The following is a 22,596-nucleotide window of genomic DNA, read 5'->3' on the forward strand; positions in this document are numbered from 1 at the left end:
GTCGAGTACATAATGTAATGGACTTAAAAGTCTAATTCCACAAGGCTCAGTTAACAAAAACACTCTTCACAAGTGTCCACATTAACATTAGTTGCTCAATAAGAACCCAACATTAAAATATAAGATAAATTACAACAAGTTACTACGAAATTTGTTATAATTATAGTTATAAATATATTTTTATTATTTGAAAAATTATAAATACTTTTAAAATTAACAACTATCTAACAAATATCCCTTACAATCAATGATCATGAAAGGATATTTATTTGTTAAACAGTTGTTTATACCAGGAGGATATTTGTAATTTTTCAAATAATAAGAAATAATAGCAAATTTTAGAAGAGCCCATTTTAATCTACCCTAAATTATATTTATGATTTGAACATAAGTAGTAAAATCAAGGGCTAGGATGCTGTGACAGATATGCCTTAAATTCTCCTAAAATCAAGATGAAAATTATCTCAAGTGAAAAGGGTACAATGTCTGCTGCATGTATTGAAAATTATGAGACTTAATGTTGCAGCAAGGGATTTTTCTCAAAAAAATTAGCTGGCCTCAGCTCAAAACCATCATACAGAGTAGGCATAACTGGAAAATCTTCTTGCTGAGGGCTGTGATGAAAACCAACCGTATACCACAGCACCAGGTCCTTGTTCTCAATTGCCCTATTCCTGCACCATGTCAACAATATTTACAATCATTTTCAGTTAAGTCCCTAAAATTTATGCACATTATGAAATAATCTATACTTTTGGGCCTAACCGCACCCCTACAGTCATGTTTTAGACTCCGTCCGAGAGAACCGGATGGTCAGGGATGATTTATGTAATTATTTCTTCTATCTAACATACAATAGAGGTTTCGTATTTAAACTTACCTATGGCCCCAAATAGCTAAACCATCATCTCCATGGCTCCTATCAGCATAAAAGCCTCCAGCCCACCTCTCTGTTTTGTTATAACAAGTCACCCACACTTGGTACTTGGTGTAAGCTGCCCTCATCTGTGGGTAGTCATCATCAGCTAGCAGAGAAATAGCCGGCTGCCCGGTGATCAACCGGTAACCTACATTGTTACCAATCTTTGTCTTCTTATTAGGATTAGTGATCAGTAGCTCCACAGGTTCCAATCCCATTTGAATCCTAGCTTCGCCTTCCGTTTTCACCGTTTCTTTAACAACTTTCCAGTAACTCTTCCTAGGCGAAACGTTGGTGGGCTGTGTCCTAGAAGTCTTCAGTTTGGCCTTAACTAGTGAGTTGTCAGTACCATCAACATCTAGGTCTAGGTAGTATGTTAGAAAGTGATCATGGTTCCCTGCAACGGAGTTTTCTGCCACAAGTGTTCCATAAATGTGATCACTAGTTGTTTGATCAGTACTCGTGTATTCTGTAGCCTTCATCTCTAGCACACCTGATAAACTTACCTGCCATAGCAAAGACATCATAGTCAACAGTTACTATTCCAATGTTTATGTTTGCTTCTATGTACTGTTTAAAGCAGTTCTTACTCCTATTTTGATTGAACCACTCTTCTTGAACTCCCAATCAAGTATGTAGTCATAGTTTCCAACAGTAGCCACCATTCTGACCACCAAATTAACCTCTGCCTCTCCACTTGTTATCTGCAAAGCCAAGTAATTCAATTTAGTGCAAAGTGTTCTGAAAGTCGTATGAGTTAACAATGTGTTTATACCACTTTTTCAGGTACACCGATTTCTGTGTGCCTCCAAGCAATGTTTCCAGCATATGACTCAAACATGCAGATCGCCTGTGGGACTTTTTGTGCTTGTCCATCAGCTCCTGCCATGTAACCATCCATATACACAGCATTACCTGGACAGTCTATAAGGGGAACAAGGGTATTCGCAGAACGTCCAAAACCAAACTCTCCCACGTCCATGAAAGTTCGATAGTACCATTCAGGAGTAGGGTCCATATAGGGAACAAATGTTTCTGATACATGCCCCCTATAGAGCACACGTCGAAACTTGTTTTTGATGTTATCAAAGATCGAAGCCGTGGATATGATCAGCCCTGCTCGTGCATCGAATGCAACGTGAAACTCCCAGTTAGCCCATCTAACTTCATGTTTTCTTATAGTTATCTTGGAGTTGTTTTCGTTACAGAAGACCGAATTAGGCCTCTGGCTTTGGAAATCTGTGCCTTCAGCTTTTGGCAACGGGGCATTCAACCGATCCACGTACTTGATCACTTGCATTGCCTCGACATCGATTAGCAAACTTATGCCCTCGATAGGCCTAGCCCAAATGTTAGATGTACCACCTCTGTAAAAACATGTAGCTCTTATAACTCTTCTTGTTACTGTTTCTCCAAACCAACCTGTTGTCAGTGGTAGGCAAGTGACTTCTGATAAGTTAAGCCCTCGTCTTGAAATTGAATCTTGAAACTGAGGATACTTCAAGGGGAACCTGCTGGCTCGAAGAAGCTCATTAAATGTGAATGGAGGATATCCGTGGCCTCTGTAAACTTTATCTGACACGATTAAACCAGTGATCAAGTCTACAACGAGTTCATGTGTCTCACCATTAACTCGAATTACTACCCGGGCTTGACGGCTAGGAAACAGGCCATTATGTTTGTCTGAAGACAGCCACTTGAGGACATGATGTTTGTCTGGCTCCTCAAGGTCAACAAAATGAAAGGTTAGATTAGAAAAGGAACCAAAGTGAGATTTCTGGATAGTGAGCTTAATTCTATTGATCTCTTCAGGAGTAAGAGGATCTAACGGGTGACATAGGACTCTCGAGTTTAATGAAAGAAAAAGTGCAGAAAGAACTAAAAGTGGAACTGTCATCGAAGCTGAGGTATCAAGAACTGTTAGCACATCAGAAATGACTCAAAATTTGTGCTTCAAGAATGAACCACTGTGGTCATATATATGATCAAGGATAAGTTGTTCTTTATTCTGTTACCTTTGTTGACTGATCATTATAGCCCATATGGGATTGAATCTTCCTCATCTCTATTGGCAGAAATCTTCATATCCCATGTTACTACATGTCAGCTTTTCTTTGGAAGAAGGCAATAAATAGTCTGGCACAATTAATGTTGATTAGTTGGCAAGTTTCTTGTTTTTTACTTGCTTTGAGGGCTAAGAATACTTGATTTGAGCTTTATGAAATACTTATCAAGAACTAGTTGTTCTTTACGCTTCATGTCTGCGGCTGCCGGTTTTAATAAATCAGAGCAGCCACTAAATGAAATCCCACCATTTCACGGGATCCCTTTGTTTTTAAGAGATCACTTTTTGATGTAGAAAAGTACTTTGTACTCAAGATACCTTTGGGAAAAAGAACTTGGAAATGTCCATTGGATTCTAAGGAAAGGCCCTCTAAACTATTGAAACAGAGTTATTTCTCAACCTTATCCAGGTGAAAAATCCAATATTTTCAGTATAGAGTTCATTTTCCCTGTTTGGGTTAACAGAAAAAGATCAAGAACCATTACCTCTGCTTGGCTTCGAAGTGTGACAGGCTTCCTATTCCAGATTAACATTCAAAGTTCAAACAAATAAGTCCTTGATACAGCCATGCGTTTCATATTATTACAGAACAAAACGGAAAGTCACTGGTCTAAGAAACAGCCAAAATGAAACCTTTATTGACTCGAAACGTTATATTTAGCAGGACTAATGATTTCTTTATGTTGTCTTTCTATGAGCATGGGATTATGCTCAAAAAAATTGGTGGGTCGGAGCTCAAATGATTCAGTCAGTGTCGGCATGACAGGAAAATCTTCCTGGCAGGGTACGTGGTGAAAGCCTACTGTGTACCATAACACAATGTCTTTGTTCTCGATATCCCTGTTCCTGCATGAGAAGAAAATACAAAATTAGCTATCCTCCTCAAAATCTGATCTTGGATACCATTTCAACAGTTATATCAATTTATTTAGTGCAAAACTACCTAAGACTCCAGGAAGCCAAATTATCATCCCCACGGCTTTGATCAGCATACAACCCTCCAGCCCATTTCTCAGTCTTGTTATACGGTGTAACCCACACATTATACTTGGTAAATGCTCCACGAATTTGGGCATATTCATCGTCTGACAACAGGGGACGGGCCGCTGATCCGGGGAACAAACGGTACCCCACGTGGTTTCCCACCTTAGTTTTCTTATTCGGGTTCACAACTAACAACTCAGTCGCTCCTGAACCAAGCTGAATTCTTGCATCAGACTCAGTTTTGGCTGTTTCACTACTAACTCTCCAGTAGCTTTTCCTTGGTGAAATGTCTCCATTCACACGGGACGTTTCCAGGTTAGACTTGACGAAGGAATTAGCATCTCCATCCACATCTAAATCGAGACTGAAAATTAGGAAGTGATCGTGGTGGGCGCCAATTGTGTTTTCTGCTAATATAGTGCCGTATACTTCCTCTTGTATCTGGTCCTTGTGTGTGTACATTGATCCCCTCACTTCAAGCAGACCGGTCATCCCAACCTGTCGTTGTAACGAAATTCAATTCAAAGGGAGCACAAGAAACTTGATCTACATTTTAATTGCGTGATTCTTTAAGTTACATGTACACATATGTTTTGAAACTAGAGACATTAGACTAAAAGTTACCTTGTACAAAATCAAGTTCACAATAACTTTAACAAGTTACTTACAGTAACTTTAATGGTACCAGTTTGCTTGAATTCCCAATCCACAATGTAGTCATAATTCCCCACAGTGGATACCATTCTCACAACGAGGGTCGTCTCTGGTCTGACTTCAGTTACCTACACAAAAATCAAACACAAGTCAAAGGAAAACTCAGAAAACTATCACTGCCACTTAGTAGTACTAACCATTTGGCCTGGGATTCCCAATTCAGTGTGGCGCCACATTACGTTTCCTGCTTGTCTTTCAAATATACAGAAGACGTTCGGTATATATCCAGGAGTTCCATCTTGTGAAGTGAAGTAGCCGTCCATGAAAACTGCGTTTTCAGGGCAGTCCTTCAATGGTACAAGTGGCACTGCACAAAGTCCAAATCCATTTTCACCAGCATCAAAGAAGGTCCTGTAGTACCACTCCTCAGTTAAATCCATGTAAGGAACAAAGAGTTCTGATATAAATCCTCTGTACAATACTCTACGGTATTCGTTCTTCTCGGGATCATAGATAGAGGCCAGTGATATGATCAGGCCAGCTCTCATGTCAAATGATAGATGGAGAACCCAATCTTCCCACCTGAGAACATATAGATGCAGTAATAACAAATGAACCATTTATAGTAATCAATGACTTAATATATTCAAGAATTTGTTCCTAATGATCCCATTAAACAAAAACACACACACTCTTCTTGCGATACCTCAGTACATGTCCTTCCAATTTAAAACTTGGTTCTAGACTAGCTGAGCCCTTCAGAGTTGAATCTGGTGGTGCACTCTGCATTGATCCTCTGTACTCTGTTCCATCAGATTTAGGCACCGGAACCATTATCCGATCCCGATACCCTATGATTTTCATCTCATCAAGATCAACAGTCACTGTGATACCCTCAATAGGCCTCATGTAAAAGTTGACGGTGCCGTCCAAGTAGTAGCACATAACTCTAACTATTCTTCTACTCGTTTCTTCCCCAAACCATCCAACAGTAAAACTCATACAAAGCACTTCCTCTAACTTAAGCCGTCTTCTCATAATCGATGCTATGAACGGAGCATACGAGTATGCTAGCTCACTAGCAGCTTTCTCCTCTTGAAAGTTCTGAATTGGGTAGCCATGTCCATCATACACTCTATCCAATACAATGGAGTTAGTCAATAAGTCAACAATGAGTTCATGGCTTTTCTGATCAAAACGGGCTATGACAAATGCACGACGAGGTGGGGTATGATCAAGATTCGATTGCCATAATAGGATTATGGATTTCTCTGGTTCATCTAAGCCTACATAGTGGAAACTTACACTGTGGTAAGGGCTGGAAAAGTGGTTCTTGACAATTGTCTGAACTTGAATAAGTTCAGATGGAGTAAGAGGGTTTAGTGGGTGGTAATCTTGGGTTGTAATAATTGGGGAAATCAAAAAAATAAGGAAGAATAAGAGATTTTTGAGAGTTGAAAGTAGCATGGTTTTGCTCTGAGGTGTGAGTTCCACTTCTAGGATACTCAAGATTTTGGCAGTCATCGGCCTTTATGAGCGAACCATTGGAGATCACGCAGGTCGTTTTTCAAGACAACGAGAAGAAAACAAGGTTAGATACCAACGTGAGATGGTTTCTAAAAAGCGCAACAATATGTCATTTCTACTGTATGATTAATTATATAGAGGATAAGAAATCAGGACTTGCAATTTTATGTGGGGCCTTGTTGTCTTTGCTTGATTGAGATGGATTAATAAACATAGCGGAATTTAAAGTCTACTTATATCTCAGAAGTTAGATTATGTTTGGTTTGATTAAATTTCTGGAGGAGAGGTTGAAATTTCTGATAGTTAGCCCCAAGAAAAGTTGATTTTGTATAGCAGGTTTTGTTTCGTGAAGAACGTATATAGATATATTAACAAAAATATTACTGCTGTGAGAATTTGTCCTCTGCTCAGCGCATCAATTTTTTCTCAAACTTTTAAATGTATGTTTGTTTGGCCAAATATTATAAGTTGTGATGAAAATGAAAAGAAAGCACTTTACAAAACCTTACAACTTCAGTATCCACATTCGTAAAGAGTTGCATAATCGGGCAAAAGATCACAGATAGCAGCCCAGAAGACATAAACCATGTTATACTCTATTCTTCGCCCAATCTATCTTAACAACACCCTTCTCAATATAAATTTTCATTATGGTGAAAACTAAGTATTATATGCTTTCTAGTAGAAAAATACTGGAAGGCAAAAGAATATTTCGAAAATCTATGCTCTTCCTAAATATACTGATTTAAAGCCCAATAATTTGTTACCTGCTCTTCCCAAATATCCTGATCCAAAGCCTAAGAATTTCTTACCTGTTCTTCCTATATATCCTGATTCAAAGCCCAAGAATTTCTTACCTGCTCTTCCTAAATACAGTAGGACCTCTACAAATTAATAAACTTTCTAAACTAATAAAATTTTTCGATCCCGACTTGAGCTTTTGTAATAAAATCATCAAATTCGATAATATAATAAGATAATAATTTTTCGAAAAATTCTTTTATAAATATTAGGTCCCATTAAAACTCTAAATTAAAATTCATGAATATTACAATTATAAATATTATGATAATTTGCTAAAATATAAGTCTGTAATGCTTTACGCATTTGACCATTTATGAATGATTTTGTAATGCCTTTTAGATGAGAAGACATAGTTGGGTGTTATAAATTATTTTATTTTCATATTGAGATTCATATAGTATATGTTTCATTCATCATGCATGAATATATTTAAATTGACTATAATAATTATTTAAGTGCAATGAATTAATATAAATATGTATATTTAAGTAATTCCAATGAAATGAACATCCGTCTATGAATATAATAGTTAATTGTATACAATGAATTGATATTATACATGAATATATTTAATTAGTTACAAAGAATTTATTGATGCATGAATATAATCAATGAAACATATATGAATTCATTTATTTTCAATACATATGTACTAAATTTGTTAAACTTAAAAAGTCTCTTTTAAGTAATAAAATATTAATTTATCGATAAATTAATATCTCTCTAAATTAATAAAATTTCATAGTCCTAATGTTATTAATTTATAGAGGTTTTATTGTATCCTGATTCAAAGCCCAAGAATTTCTTACTTGCTCTTCCTAAATATCCTGATTCAAAGCCCAAGAATTTGTTACCTGCTCTTCCTAAATATCCTGATTCAAAGCCCAAGAATTTCTTACGGCCAACATATAATATTCATCTCTAGCTGAGCATCTCAATTTCACTGGATCTGATGCCACTAGAGATTATGGAAGTGAGAATTGACTTTAGACATGTTTTCACCACTGTCCGTAATGATACTTAAAATCGGAATAGGAAATTTTGAAAATAACACGTAACACAGCAGAGCACATAGAGCGAGCAAGCTCTTCCCAGCAGTGCAACTTTCATACTTACAGAAGGGATCGATGTGGCTCGTTTATTAGGACTAAACAGTTCTAAAATGTCATGTTAAATACTCAGCTTCCCTTGGTTCAAAGGGCTGATTATGATCAGCCATTGAAACGTCTATTACAAATTGAATAGCTCCCATGATGTACATTTTACATCCCTAAATTGAGGTGACAAAATTGTTCAATATTTTATATCTGAACAAAATATTGGAATAAAATCTCTGGTTGTATTGCCATGTCCCAACTTCATAGTAAGTTTGTATGCTGATAATCAATTGAGCATTTGGTTCCTCAACTATGTCTTTCTAAGAATTTCTCTATCACAACTGAAAATGCAGCAAAACCAGCACACCCAGCGCATGCTGCTTTTGGGCCACCTGAAAAGACCACAAAAATGAACTCATTCAGCAAGATTCAGAACAGGATATCCATGATGATATGATCAGTACAAGAAAAATCTGATATAGCAGCAAACCCAGGTTCTTCACCAAAATCATCTGAAAATGACAAATATGTTGCCGAAATTACACTCTACCAAAAACCGATAATCTAACAATTCTTTGGAAACAAAATCTTGCTCTAACATGATAAATGCTGCACAAGGATTATATATTTAAGATCAAATACTCCTGCACCTCCTGAACCTGGAAAGCCCCTGCTTAACACATTGTACAGGAGCTTCTCTTTCTTGAACAAATCACAGTTGATGAAAGGAGAGCATTGACTGAGCTAACCACAGTAGTTAACAGGAAAGCGGAAAGGACCTCAACTGATCCAACTCAATTCCAAAAGCATATCCAGTAATTGTTGGAAAAGCTAATTGCTAAGAAAATGAGAGAGTGCATCATTCACCATATCCTCCAAGGGACAAAATATAGTGATTGTTCATGTTCTGGACGAGTACGACGACTTCAGGTTTATAACTTTGCTTACATGCTACAACACACTGATCGCTGAAAATAAATTTAAAACATTACCTCTAGCGGATATAGAACCTCCAGTTACACACCCAGCAACCACCGTATTTGTAATATCGTGCTTGGCCCGGGCCTTAAATAAGTTACCAACAGTTAAAACTTTTGATTCTACTAGATTTTTCAACAGAGTCAACGTATAATTAAATTTCTAGGTAAGGAAATACTGCAACCTTCTCAATGACGCATTCAGAAGCAGAGAAGATAAATCCCATAATGGCAAAGGCTTTGCAGGAACTCCAGCTCCTTCTACCCATCTGCTTTGCTTGGTAAACTAGCTGTTGTCTTCCAGTCATTTCATCTTGCATTATCGGATTATCCAGAGCCCCAAGGAACAATCCCATGAACAACCCCAATCCACCTCCTGCAAACTAGCAAAATTAAATTTACAGATGCAAACCAACAAAAACATTCCAATTTTCAATGGCCATGGGATTGTATAAATACCCATGACTCCACTGACAACGCTCCGTACAGCACAATTATTCCAAATGTCCTGGCCTCGGATTTCCTCTATTGTAGGCAAGTGGATAGGCTCAATTGGGGGCTTTGGTGCATCTTGTGTGCTTGCAGAAGCATTCTGCAACTCACCATCCGGATTTGAACTCATGAGGGTGTCTATGCAAAAGTGGTAGGTTAGCAGACAATATTGAATTAGAAAAGGAGCAGTTGTGTAGCATCAGCACAAGGAAGACACATCACATTGTAAAATTCTGATATATCAGGCTCTAATACTCTGATAGAAGGACGCATTTTGCAGTGCTCAGCATAAATAATTAACTGCATCAAACTTCTAATGCCATCAGCATTTTTCAGGCACTAGACCGCCCCAAAATACTTAGCCAGTACATTGAAAAGTGATAGTAGGATATGGAAAGCCTTATAAACCAATCACAAAATTCCCCCAATGCTGATGTCTTATTGGGTACTAGACATGAATTTACATCTAAGCGTTCTGCTTCCAAGTCTAAAATACAGCTTGACAAAAGATCAAACATCTTAAGCCGCATGAAACAGATCCCATTTCGACCGAATAAACAATCTAGAAATCACAAACCACGAAATGCTATTTTACTTCATATATCCTGTCGCATCAATAAAACAAGTCCATACTCATCAAATAAAATTATTCCAAATACCAATGTCATAACTTAAACCTACTGAATTTTGGTTTAAACTAGAACCTATAGGATGAACTTCAATCACCAAGTTCACCAAAAAAAAAAAAATACAAAGAAGAGGAAGAAGAAAGAAAGAAAGAAATCACCTAACCATATATGAATACGAAAAAAATTGAAATTTCAAAAAAAAAAAAAAAAAGAAAAGATGTACCTTGGAACTGGATGTAGATTCGACGCTAGGGTTTTAGAATGTGTGGGTGCTGAAACGAAAAACGAAAGAAATGAAACTGGGGGTTTTTGGAATAGAAAAAGGAAAAAAGAAAAAATAGGGTTTTAGAACGTGTGCAATGAAAAAAGAAAATTGATGAAGGAATTAAATTTACATTAACACCCGTCAAATTTTGTCTAATTACATATATACCTCTTACTATTTGAAATAAATTACAATTGCTTTCCCACTCGAAATAAAACGTTAAAACACTTAATAGAAAAAGTATTGAAATTATACTTCCCCCCTCTATTTGGTAATTTGAGTATATAGAATGAATGAGGTTATTTTCAAATAGTACAATGTAGGGGTGCTCATGCTGTGATTTTGATTTTTTTAAAATTATTTTTAAATTGAATTATCATTAACGGTTTTATAAAATAATTTTCTAAATTATCACTTTTAAAACCAAAATCATGGGTGCGATTTTATGCGGTTCGGGCGCTTTGGCGATTTTAATACTTACAATAAAAATATAACATTAAAACTAACAAAAATCAAGAAATGAAACAAGTGTTTGTATGTAGCAAGCAAGAAAATTCAACATTATGCACCATTAACCACCGATACTCTCCACAACTTTAAATAAATTAAAATACAATATCATATATATTAATCCAATAAGAAAAACTTAATCCAACAAAGTCCAAGGGCCAATTTTTTAGAGCGAATAGAGATTAAAAAACAAAATGACGTAATAAAAAATGTGGTAAGAAAGAAAAGAGAGAAGATGAAAAGGGCAAAAAAAAAAAAATAGGAGAGATAAAATGAATGTAAAATTGTAACGATCATCAAATATCCTTAAAATTTGAATAGGCTTAAGAAATTAAACATATTTTTTTTTTATAAAGCCCAAATATAAATTTTACAAAATGGGCTTTGCATGTGGATCTATGGTATGAATTTTGGGATTATATATTCGAACATGAAATTCTTTTAAAAAATGAATTATTTTATTAAATTATTATATATATAAATTAAAAAATTAACTAGTACAATTTTTTACGGTTTTTTTAAGTTCTAAAATTAAAATCAAACCACTAGTGTGGTTCAATTTTACTCCATGTTTAGAATTACGGTTAAAAAATAAATTATGAAAAATGATTTGATTCGATTTGATTCTGACGAGTTTAATTTTTTTGATCACCCCTAGTACAAGGTTATATAAATGTATATATATATATATTTCCTATCATTTTAATTATTTAATATGCCTTATTTTATTAAGTATAATAATCCACATTACTTAATAGGTTAATCCCCAAGCCTGGCTACTGACTTTTCTTTTGCTTATAATTTAGGATAAATTGTAATAAGTTCTCTTGAAATTGACATAATTATAAATATCATTTTTGTTGTGTTGAATACCGTTAATCCCCTATTGTTTGATGAAATTATGTAACTTTTGAATGAAAATTTGTAATTATCCATTTTGCCTTTGTTGATTTTTTTTTAAAAATTAAAATTTTATCGAGAAAGGTGGATAAAAAGTAAAATTGTAAAACATTATCCTCTTAGTCCATAAAAAAATATAATTTATAGTCCACAAAGGTATTTTGGTATGTTCACCATAAGAGATAGGATGAAAGCCTGAATGCGACTAAGCGGTTCCTTTATCCCCTTTTACTTTTCACAATAAATTGGATAAACTCAAAAAAAATAAAAAAAAATAGCATTGAAATCGATTTTTATTGATCAATCCGAATTGTCTCCCAGGGTCTATAATTGCCTCAAAAGGTCCAATATATATACATTATTGGATTTGAATATCAGTCAAGAAGATCTTATGAAAATTGAACATTTTCGCCTAGAAGATTTAAAACAGATATTGGGCATTCTAGAAAAACATTTCGCAATTGATTTACCAAAAAAGAAGCTTTAAATCTATTGAATTTTTTTTTATTTTTTCATAAGATTAGCTGGTTGACAAATAAAAACCTTTCTTTCTCTCTTGTTCTGACTTGACACTAAAAGAAATGAATGAAAGAGATCCTACGGCCTACACTATAGACAGTCTTATAATGCCAGTTATGATGCTTGCATAGGGGACCCTAAGGTAAATAAACACAAAGAGCAGCAGTAAATCGCCAGTTCTTTCAGTAATCGCGGTAAGCAAGATAAGTAGATTTTTAAATAGCTAGTATAAAAAAGTAAAGTAGTCACTTCCGGAGTGAATGAGTGCAACAAGGAAAGAAGCCTATAAGCTATTAGATGCAAGCGAAGGACGAAAGGCAACACAAATCTGAGGCTGAAGCCAGAAGCTGAATAGGACGGAAATGAACTAGTTGGACGACTGTTAAAATCAGGAAGATATACGTAATTTCCCAAACTATAAGATTTATAAATATTATATCAATGTAAATATTAATGAACAATAAATATAATATTTTATTAATTAATCAAAATTAATATTTAATAAAATAATATTTTAATAATTATTTATTATAAGTAATTAAAATTTAAATTACTGAGATATGTATTTATAATAAAAATATAAATACCTTTTTCACTTTTAAATTTTAAATATTTAAATTAATTTTTATTTTTATTTTTATTTTCATTTTAAAATTTTATTTTTTCTTAAATTAATTTTTTAAATTTATAAAAAAATAAAAAAAATTGGGCAACGGGCGAGACAACTGTTGCCGTCGCCCAAAGCCCACGGCATTAGCCCAAACCACCCAGGTTGGGGGGCGACATCGCCATGGCCCCGCTCTGCATTGGCCCCGCGCAAGAGAGTTGGGGTGGGCGGTGGGTTGAAGGGGGAGGGCTGAGGGGGCCTGGTAGCAAGGGATGGATGAATTTTATTACTTCTTATATTTTAATAATATATTATATTTTATAATTATTGATATAATACATATTAAAATCGATATATAATTTACATTTAACGATTGAAATTTATTGATTAAATCCTACAGCTGTTATGCAATAAAAAAAATCCAACGATAATGAAAATAAAAAATAATATATAATTGATAAGGGCATAATGGTTTTTTGATAATTTTGTTAACAACGTTAGCTTTATTTAACAGTGAGGGGTAAGTGTTTTATATTTAAGAAAACAAAGGGGTTTTTTTATATCTATTTTTAAAATACAAGAGAATTTTTGGCTGACTTTTGAAAACACATGAGGATAATATGCAATTTGGCCCTTCAGAGTTTGAGAGAAAAATGCTAACGTTAACAAAAATATTATATAAATATTTTATTTTACCCCTCATTTAATATTCCTATATAATAATTTTGTATTTACAAGAAAAAAATATAGTGATGTTAACATCACTCTATATTTGTATATATATATATAGTACATTTATTTTTTTATAAGTATAAAAATATACTTGGAAATATTAAATGAGAGGCAAAAATAAAAATATATATAGTTTTTTTTTTTTTTGCTAATTTCAATAATTTTTGTTCAAATCCTATAAAAATAGGTCAAGTATAATTGAAAATTTTTGGAGGAGGTATAAGTGTAATTAAAAAATTTGAAGTATAATTAATCCTAAATAATATAGAGGTAAATGCAATTTCAGTGTAGGGTGTTTTTCATAATTAATCTCATACTTTCCATAATAACCAATTTTAGTTTGGTAACTTAGTGGTGTGGAAAAAGTGTTCTAACTATTGAATTTTTTACGAAATGGCCACGTGCGCAGCTAGTTAAATGTGGGTCTAGTCGTTAAGTTTCAATTTTAGTATGACACAATATTAGTTCCATACTTTTCAACATTTAACTAATTGAACTAAACGGCCATGTGCCATTCTGTAAAAATTTTTAGAGATAATTACACTTTTATCTTCTCATTTGAAATTTAATTTAATTATACATAAATATTGAAAAATTAAATTTATCACTTTTGAGATTTGTTTTTATCTAACAAATAAGTCTCATTGTAAATCAAAATTTATTAACTTTGCTGATATTAACGAAAAAATTGAATAAAAATTGATATTTATCCTTGATTGATTTAAAACTGACTTATTGCAGGTCAAACAATTTTTTTAGGTCTAAACTACCCTTATGAGGTTAATTTGATTATTAAAAAAATTATTTGACCTGCTATGATGAGTCAGTAATAATTAATCAAGGATAAATATAGTTTTTTTTTCTATTTTTTTTTTTTTGTTAACATCAGCAAATTCAGTGAATTTTGACTAATTAACTAAGGGATTTATTTGTTAAAACGGAAGCAAACTTCAGGATGGCTAGATGTAATTTCTTAAATTACAAAAGATTTATATATAATTACACCAAATTTCAAGAAAAAAGAAGTGTAATTATTCCAAAATTTAACAGTAGGATGCTTTTTGTGCACCATCATTAAATTGCAGAGGATGCTGTGTTCATCGAATTATTCATGAGTGTTTCTCCTAATCTCAACGACAGGCGGCCGAGCATTAGTTTTACATACTTTAATGTTTCTCCAAGGTTGTTAAACATTTATCATCACAAACATGAAATCGAATAGGGTATTACTGGAACAATACATTTATTACATTCAGAAGATAAAATGCAATAAGTACGTATGTACGTACGTACCCGAAGCCAATACTGCATACATTTTGTTATTTAGTACATCATATATATGATGAGGGAAGTTCGGTGTTGGATTAAGAGGGTGTTTGGCTAAGCTTTTCTTTGCCAAGTGTACGACACATTATACTTACTAAATCCACCGCGAATCTGCTCATGATCATCTATTCATAGTAATGAGCCTAGGAGGGATCCAGGGATCAAACTGTGGCCAATGCCGTTCCCCACCTCGATTCTCTTCTAGCTAGCTTAGGATTCACAATTATGATCTCACTTGCCCCTGAACCAAGTCGAATCTTTGCAGCGGACTTGGTCTTAGCCACTTTGGTCATAAGCTTTGGCTTGCTCTTTCCTTGGTTAATCGCAGTTTGGTAACAGTTTGCAAGTGAGATTTCATCATTGAATTGGCATTGCGATCACTTGGTCCATCTAGCGCCACATTGTATCTCCAGTGCAGCGTTCAAATGTGCAAAGAAAGATTTTTGGCAGAGTTCTGTCCCGTGTAGCGTAGTTGCCATCCAAAAACACTGCATGTGGTGGACAATCAGTCGATGGTTGGAGCGGCACTGCACAAATACCAAGCCCAAAATCACCAGCATCAAGGAAAGTTCTAAAGTGTCACTCCCCACTTGGGTCTTTGGTATGGCACAACAGTTCTTGTGTACATTACATTTGGATATTTATCCATGTCTTGATCATAGATTGATGCCAATGAGACAGCTCCCATGTCAAAAGCCAGATGGAACTCCCAATTAGCTCATGTAACCAAGTCCATGTACAAGAAACTGTGTTGTTGATTACTTGGTGATGCTAGCCAGCACAAGCTTCACATATACTTACGGCATGTTTATCTCAACTTAGTGATCCATTTAGTTGCAATATTGTGGTCCCTTGACCCGAGTATCAAATGTGGATTTTGTCGGACGCCCTGTAGTACCCGCCAATCCATCAGCTTTCGGCTCCGGCGGGACCATCAGGCATCAACTTGTCATGATATTGCACAATGTTCATTTCATATCAAAAATGGAGCGTGCATGATGATACCCTCTATAGAAATAGCAGGTGATTACGACCATCCTTTTGGCGTTTTGATACTCTTTGAATGTGAAATGTGGTCCATTAAGTCTCATCAACTAGGGTCATGTGGCTATAAACAAAGACAGTACCGAGGGGCGAAGGATATTTCATTATTTTCTACTATTTTTATGTGAAAACTAATTAAATAAAATCTAAGAATTTATCATCCATTGCTTTAGTAAAATTATTATTTTTCATGAATAAAGTTATCTATATATATTATTTGAGACTGTAGATCATACTTAATTTGTGTTTGGCTACATTTATTTAAGAGGACTAACATCAAATCAAGAAAGGGAAATTCTAATGATCAAATTTTTAGTTCTTTTTATTTAAACAATAAATTAATTAATATAATAAGAAACAAACTATAATCTAAAAAAATTGGACCTACGACAAACCCTTCACGCACTACAGAAAAATTGATTATTTTCTATTTTATAAATCACTATTGTGACTTCAAAATCATAGTACAGTAAAACCTTTATAAATTAATAATTTTGGAACCATGAAATTTTATTAATTTATAGAGATATTAATTTCTTGATAAATTAATATTTTATTAATTAAAAGAGAGACTTTTTAAAATCAGCAAATTTAGTACATGTGTATTGAAAATAAATGAATTCATATATGTTTCATTGATATATTTATGTATCAACCAATTCTTTGTAACAAATTAAATATATTCATGTATAATATCAATTCATTGTATACAATTAACTATTATATTCATGCACGCATGTATCAATTCATTGAAATTACTTAAATATACATGTTTACATTAATTTGTTGCACTTAAATAACTATTATAGCTAATTAAATATATTCATGCATGATGAATGAAGCACATACTATATAAATCTCAATATGAAAATAAAATAATTCATAACACCTATCCACGAATGATCAAATGCGTAAAGCATTACATACTTCATATTTAATATTTATAATTGTTATATTTATGAATTATTAATTTAGAATTTTAATGGGGCCTAATATTTATAAAGAGATTTTTTGAAAGATTATTATATTATTATCTTATCGAATTTGATAATTTTCTACAAAGGCCCAAGTCGGAACTAGAAGATTTTATTATTTTAAAAAGTTTATTAATTTATAGAGGTTTTACTGTAAATCAATATTATCTACCAGACAAAATTGATTCGAAAACTTAACTTTTGACCAGGGTTAATCAACATTTGCTATGATTTTATTTATGGCCAAAATATTTGCCTTAATTTCTGTTTGTAATAAATGTTTTGGCATCGCTTGTAGAAGCAACGACTAATAACTGTCGTGCAACCATGATTAATTAGTATTCGACAAGAAATATTATATTTAACCATGATAATTAATCATAATAAAAAATTATATTTCTTCTAATAAAGGTAATTAAAGCACAGAGTCACATGTCCTTAATTATAATAAATTTTCGTCATAATTAAAAGGTTATAAATTTATTACTTATCATGACTTCTAAATGATAATACTGCAGGAAACCTTTTATTCAAGATGACAATGCATAATCGACGTACAGATCTTAGTTCATAATTATGCAGAACAATTAACCCATTTCACCGGTTTGGGTGTTTTAACTTTGAGCACTGGATTCCGATCAAAGAAATTGGCGGGCCTCAGCTCAAACCCACCACTCAGAGTAGGCATGATTGGATAGTCTTCTTGCTGGGGAGCATGATGGAACCCTAATGTGTACCACAACACAATATCCTTGTTCTCGATGTCCCTATTCCTGCAAATTCAAAGGCATGTCAATCCAATCCCTCTACTCTTATTACAATTACATATAGTTTATTACCATATATCATAGTCCTAGTACCTGAGGGTCCATTTAGCTAAGGTATCATCTCCAGGAGCCTGATCAATATAGACCCCTGCTGCCCATTTCTCAGATTTATTATACGGTGTAACCCACACATTGTAGTTACTGAATGCACCACGGATCTGCTCATGATCATCTTCCCATAATAGGGGGCCTGCCAAGGACCCTGGGATCAAACGGTAGCCGATGTTGTTCCCCACCTTGGTTTTCTTATTAGGGTTCACAACTATGATCTCAGTCGCCCCCGTGCCAAGTCGAATTTTGGCATCCGACTCGGTCTTAGCCACTTCCTCAACAACCTTCCAGTAGCTCTTCCTTGGTGAGCTTCCATTCGTCAGACGAACGGTTTGCAAGTGAGCTTTCACCAACGAATTGGCATCACCGTCGATGTCTAGATCAAGATGGAAACTGAGGAAGTGACTGTGACGCGTCCCGATTGTATTCTCAGCCACTATTGTACCGTATGGCTCCTCTTGTATTTGGTCCTTATGCGTGTAGGCTGATCCCTTAACTGCAAGCATTCCTGATAAACTAGTCTGTTGTGAAAGTAACAACACATGTAATTAGGACAGACTGAATTTAGTTACATGTATATATGTTTGTCCAGTACATTTAAAAATGAGTACTCACTGTAACTTTTATGCTGCCACTTTGCTTGAATTCCCAGTCAATTATGTAGTCATAGTTGGCCACGGTGGATACCATCCTTATAACAAGGGTCACATCTGGTCGAACTTCCTACAACATATTAAGAAGAGTTTATCAATCATAGTAATTTTATTGGGATGAATAGCAATTTATTTTTTTATGAAATTGCAAATAAATTAATTATCATACATAAAAATAATAATAATTTATTTTTTTATATTTTTTAGAATAAAATAATTTATCTTCCTGTTTAAGGAGGTAAATTGCTTTATTTTAAAAAATATAGGGAGAAAAATTATTGTATTTTACAAAAAAATAAAATAAAAGGATAAATTATTTATTTTTTCGTAAGGGTTAATTTGCTAATTTGTTATATCACAGAGAGTTGTTTGTATTTTTTTTCAATTTTATTAGGTAGCTATTTTAGTTACTAATAATAAATACATTTTTGTTTTTAATATAATAAAGGGGGTAAATTAAATCAACACCCCCTGAGGTTTGACATAATTGAAATACACCCCTGTTAGATCAAAAATTATATTTACTCTCTATGTTTGTTCCGTCTTACATTTAACTTCACCCGTAGAATTTCGGTGAATTTATCACATGTTATTTCCAAAATAACCCTGATAAAAAGTTTGACTATGATTCGACCAACTTTTCATTTGGACCAAATTGTAATGTTTTAAAATATTAAAGGGGTTAAATGTTATGATCTCACATACTTTATACTTAAATGGATTTTTTTTTTTATTTTTGCTAAATTAGCCATATTTGTCCATTAAATATTGCGGGATTATCTTATATATTTGGATAAATTACATCCACACCCCCTGAAATTTAATATAATTACAAATACATTGTTATTAGATAAAAAATTTTGAAATTTTTAATTCTGAATTTATAATCTGTATTTATCATATCATTTTCTTTTAACAAGTGGTATTTCTATGCAGAAATTTAGATATGAGGGTTTTGTTATTTTTTAAAAAAAAATGAAGAGTATAATAACTAATTACTTCATAATAAGCACTATTATGGTTCATGATTAATTATTAAGACCTGTCCACAGCTAAATTTGCAAATATTTTTCTGATAATTACTAAAAATGAAGTAAATTGGGACGTGATTCAGCTCACCACGGTGTCACCAGGAAGTATGGTCTCACTATGGCGCCACATTATATCTCCGGCATAGCGTTCGAATACGCAGAAGACGTTAGATGTTTTGGCAGGAGTTCCGTCCCGTGTAGTGTAATACCCATCCATAAAAACTGCATTTGGTGGACAATCTGTGGATGGTTGGAGTGGCACTGCACATATGCCAAACCCAAATTCACCGGCATCAAGGAAAGTTCTAAAGTACCACTCCTCACTTAGGTCTTGGTACGGCACAAACAGTTCTGATATATACCCTCTGTACATTACTTTTCGGTACTTATGCATGTCATGATCATAGATTGACGCTAACGAGATTATGGGGCCGACTCTCATGTCGAAAGCCAGATGGAATTTCCAATTAGCCCACCTACCCAAATACAAGACCAAACACTATTTTAGAATATACAAGATTCTAACTCAGATTGAAATTTGGTCAGATCTAAATTAATTTTATGATAGATGTGATACACTTATAATGTGATTAAAAAAAAAAAAGAAAGAAAGAAATCTCAACGTTACCTCACATTATTTCCATCTATGGTGAAACTTGGTCCATTTGGTTGCGATATTGTCATACTCTTGATACGAGTATCAAAGTGTGTATCTTGTTTAGACTCTCTGTAGTCAGTGTCATCAGCTTTGGGCACCGGAATCATCAAACGATCACGATATTGAATGATCTTCATCTTATCAAGATCAACAGTGGCCATGATACCATCTATAGGCCTCATGTAGAAATTGACAGTGCCATCAACGTAATAGCACATAACTGCGACCGCCCTCTTGGTGTTTTTCTCCCCATACCATCCAATGGTGAAGACCTCACACAACACTTCACTCAGATTAAGGCCTCTTTTCTTGATGGAGGCGATGAAGGGTGGATATTTAAGTGGCAACTCACCGGCAGCCGTCTGCTCCTCGTTGTTGAGCATGGGGTAGCCATCGCCGTCATACACTTTGTCCGATAAAATCAAATTGCTAGATAAATCGATCTTTATTTCATGAGTTTGAGAGTTGGTACGTACAATGGCAAATGCTATACGGTGATGAAAGAAGTTTGGAGGTTGATTTCGTGACAGCCATGACAGGACCTTGGGTTTGTCTGGCTCATCCAAGCCCACATAGTGGAAGGTCACATCTTGGTGTGATTTCGTGATTAGGGTTCGGACTTGATTGAGCTCAGATGGCGTGAGGGGGTCTAGCGGATGGACTCCATTAGCCGGAAGGAGGAGGAAGATATGAAGGATGAGAAAGAAAAGGATGAGACTAAAGTTTGGTCCCCTGAATGGACGCATCGTTTCTTGCTCTTTGGTAAAAGTATAGGAGCAATAGCGAGCATTATATAGGGCATGCAGCAACGTGGCCGGCCTTACTCAAATCATAAGGTCCAGCTTGAGCTTTACAATTTAATGGTTGTAAATTGGAGAAACGAACGTAAATATATAAGTCTATTTGTGATGTACCACTCTCTGATTTAGAATTATTTATGTAACTAGCTAGTTAATTAATTATGTTATGTTATTAATAAAGAAGTGTAGATAATCTAGCAATGGAAGCTAAAATAAATTTACTTCGAGGTCATGGATGCAAGTTTTATCGGAGGAATGACTGTTTGTTTCACTTTTTATAAAACTTTATTGTAATTTGTTGTTTCATAATCTTTAGTCATATTGATATATAGATTAAGTTGATGTATTGCTCAATTTATTCAAAATATTGATGTGATTATAATATAATTATTGTTTCTATCTAAAAGAAAATAAAGAATATTATTAAGTATAAAATTAATAGATTTGAATTATGTTACAGACTAACTTATTACAAAAGGTTTATGAATTTTTTGGATGAAAACATAACAATTATATATCAATAATATCAATATTATATATGTTTTATTATAAACTAATAATAGTAGGTCGTGGCTACATGCGTGTGTTTATTTTTGGAATTGTTGTGAGAGGAAATGATGTCAGATTGTGATTCATGTGTACGTATGTTTCATGTTAAATGGTAGTGTGTCCCCCCCCACCCCCCCCAACTCATATGATTGGTACTAAGGATGCCTCGGACAGCTGTCATTCTTTGACCCAAAACAGCCTCTTAATGCTGATTCTGAGGAACGGATTTAGATTATGGTACAATAATTCTGAGGAATGGATTTTGAAGCGATAAGATTACCTAAAGTAGTTCTTCTGCGACCAACATATTATTAATTAAATTGGTTTGTTTTTTGTATTAACTAAACTTAATTTATTGCATTTTGTATTGAAATTTTTATTTTCTGTAATTTATAAATTTATTAAAAGATTTTAAAAAAGTTATTATTTATCTCAATTTATAATTAAACTAATTGAAAAAAAAATCTGCACAACAAAAATTCGCTGCAAAATAAGTCACAAATTTTGCGACGAATTACAGTTGTCATAGAATAGTCATTTCAAATTCGTCCTATAATTCATTGGACTTTTTTGCAATGAACTTGAGACTAGTTTGAATTATTGTAAAATAATTGTCACAGAGTCATTCCAAAAATTCCCATAAATATTGTGACAAACTTACGAGGATGAGGTCCCATAATTAATTCCTGTCTATTTTAGATAATGGGTTTTGGTTTTGTCACACAAATATATTTTGTGGATTTCTGAGTTTTTTGCAAAATATTGGGACAGATGTACTCTTCCATCCCAAAAATTTTGCAACAAGATTTATTGGGATTTTCAGACGATTGTTACCAAAATCGTTATAATTATTTTTTTGGGACGATTTTTCTAGAAATTCATCCCAAAAATTCATCCCTAACATATTATTATTTTTGTATTGCCAGAATTTTACTCTAAAAAAGAATAAAGAAAATTACAAATAATTGATTTTTAAACATAAAAATTAGTAAATAATAAATA

At 33.8% G+C, this 22,596-nt stretch overlaps 4 protein-coding genes across 4 annotated transcripts; all 4 read right to left on the reverse strand.

Moving 5' to 3' along the window:
• Positions 1-436: 436 nt before the first annotated feature.
• LOC105171578 (primary amine oxidase 1) lies at positions 437-2,849 on the reverse strand. The gene is made up of 4 exons (XM_011092739.3): positions 1,695-2,849; positions 1,510-1,623; positions 881-1,425; positions 437-674 (listed from the first exon to the last, which is right to left on the reverse strand). The coding sequence occupies exons 1-4, from the start codon at positions 2,814-2,816 to the stop codon at positions 515-517; spliced, it is 1,941 nt and encodes a 646-aa protein (XP_011091041.1). The 5' UTR covers positions 2,817-2,849; the 3' UTR covers positions 437-514.
• A 638-nt stretch (positions 2,850-3,487) lies between these two features.
• Positions 3,488-6,219, reverse strand: LOC105171579 (homospermidine oxidase). Its single transcript, XM_011092740.3, has 5 exons — positions 5,329-6,219; positions 4,820-5,204; positions 4,637-4,750; positions 3,928-4,466; positions 3,488-3,830 (listed from the first exon to the last, which is right to left on the reverse strand). Exons 1-5 carry the CDS (start codon positions 6,144-6,146, stop codon positions 3,620-3,622), a joined length of 2,067 nt encoding a protein of 688 aa, XP_011091042.2. The 5' UTR covers positions 6,147-6,219; the 3' UTR covers positions 3,488-3,619.
• A 1,846-nt stretch (positions 6,220-8,065) lies between these two features.
• On the reverse strand, positions 8,066-10,518 carry LOC105171339 (Mitochondrial import inner membrane translocase subunit Tim17/Tim22/Tim23 family protein). Its single transcript, XM_011092412.3, has 5 exons — positions 10,372-10,518; positions 9,487-9,657; positions 9,213-9,403; positions 9,043-9,115; positions 8,066-8,442 (listed from the first exon to the last, which is right to left on the reverse strand). The coding sequence occupies exons 2-5, from the start codon at positions 9,647-9,649 to the stop codon at positions 8,357-8,359; spliced, it is 513 nt and encodes a 170-aa protein (XP_011090714.1). The 5' UTR covers positions 9,650-9,657; positions 10,372-10,518; the 3' UTR covers positions 8,066-8,356.
• Positions 10,519-17,522: 7,004 nt separating this feature from the next.
• On the reverse strand, positions 17,523-21,071 carry LOC105171340 (homospermidine oxidase). The gene is made up of 5 exons (XM_011092414.3): positions 20,216-21,071; positions 19,676-20,063; positions 18,519-18,626; positions 17,886-18,424; positions 17,523-17,798 (listed from the first exon to the last, which is right to left on the reverse strand). Exons 1-5 carry the CDS (start codon positions 20,989-20,991, stop codon positions 17,600-17,602), a joined length of 2,010 nt encoding a protein of 669 aa, XP_011090716.1. The 5' UTR covers positions 20,992-21,071; the 3' UTR covers positions 17,523-17,599.
• Between the last annotated feature and the right edge of the window lie 1,525 nt (positions 21,072-22,596).

Source organism: Sesamum indicum, linkage group LG10, assembly GCF_026168435.1.
Source record: "Sesamum indicum cultivar Baizhima isolate 11 linkage group LG10, ASM2616843v1, whole genome shotgun sequence".
Taxonomy (NCBI): domain Eukaryota; kingdom Viridiplantae; phylum Streptophyta; class Magnoliopsida; order Lamiales; family Pedaliaceae; genus Sesamum; species Sesamum indicum.

Bases quoted from the DNA above. Each gene is read 5' to 3' on its own strand.
- LOC105171579 (XM_011092740.3), bottom strand. From the start codon at position 6,146: ATGACTGCCAAAATCTTGAGTATCCTAGAAGTGGAACTCACACCTCAG. The intron at 5,205-5,328 runs GTATCGCAAGAA...ATATGTTCTCAG, and splicing joins TTGGAAGGACATGTACTGAG to GTGGGAAGATTGGGTTCTCC. The intron at 3,831-3,927 runs GTAGTTTTGCAC...CTTCTCATGCAG, and splicing joins TTGGCTTCCTGGAGTCTTAG to GAACAGGGATATCGAGAACA.
- LOC105171340 (XM_011092414.3), bottom strand. From the start codon at position 20,991: ATGCGTCCATTCAGGGGACCAAACTTTAGTCTCATCCTTTTCTTTCTC. The intron at 18,425-18,518 runs GTGAGTACTCAT...CTTTCACAACAG, and splicing joins GTGGCAGCATAAAAGTTACA to ACTAGTTTATCAGGAATGCT. The intron at 17,799-17,885 runs GTACTAGGACTA...TTGAATTTGCAG, and splicing joins TTAGCTAAATGGACCCTCAG to GAATAGGGACATCGAGAACA.
- LOC105171339 (XM_011092412.3), bottom strand. From the start codon at position 9,649: ATGAGTTCAAATCCGGATGGTGAGTTGCAGAATGCTTCTGCAAGCACA. The intron at 9,404-9,486 runs GTATTTATACAA...GCTAGTTTGCAG, and splicing joins CGTTGTCAGTGGAGTCATGG to GAGGTGGATTGGGGTTGTTC. The intron at 9,116-9,212 runs GTTGCAGTATTT...AACTTATTTAAG, and splicing joins CTGAATGCGTCATTGAGAAG to GCCCGGGCCAAGCACGATAT.
- LOC105171578 (XM_011092739.3), bottom strand. From the start codon at position 2,816: ATGACAGTTCCACTTTTAGTTCTTTCTGCACTTTTTCTTTCATTAAAC. The intron at 1,624-1,694 runs GTATAAACACAT...TTGGCTTTGCAG, and splicing joins TCGGTGTACCTGAAAAAGTG to ATAACAAGTGGAGAGGCAGA. The intron at 1,426-1,509 runs GTAAGAACTGCT...TTGCTATGGCAG, and splicing joins GTGGTTCAATCAAAATAGGA to GTAAGTTTATCAGGTGTGCT.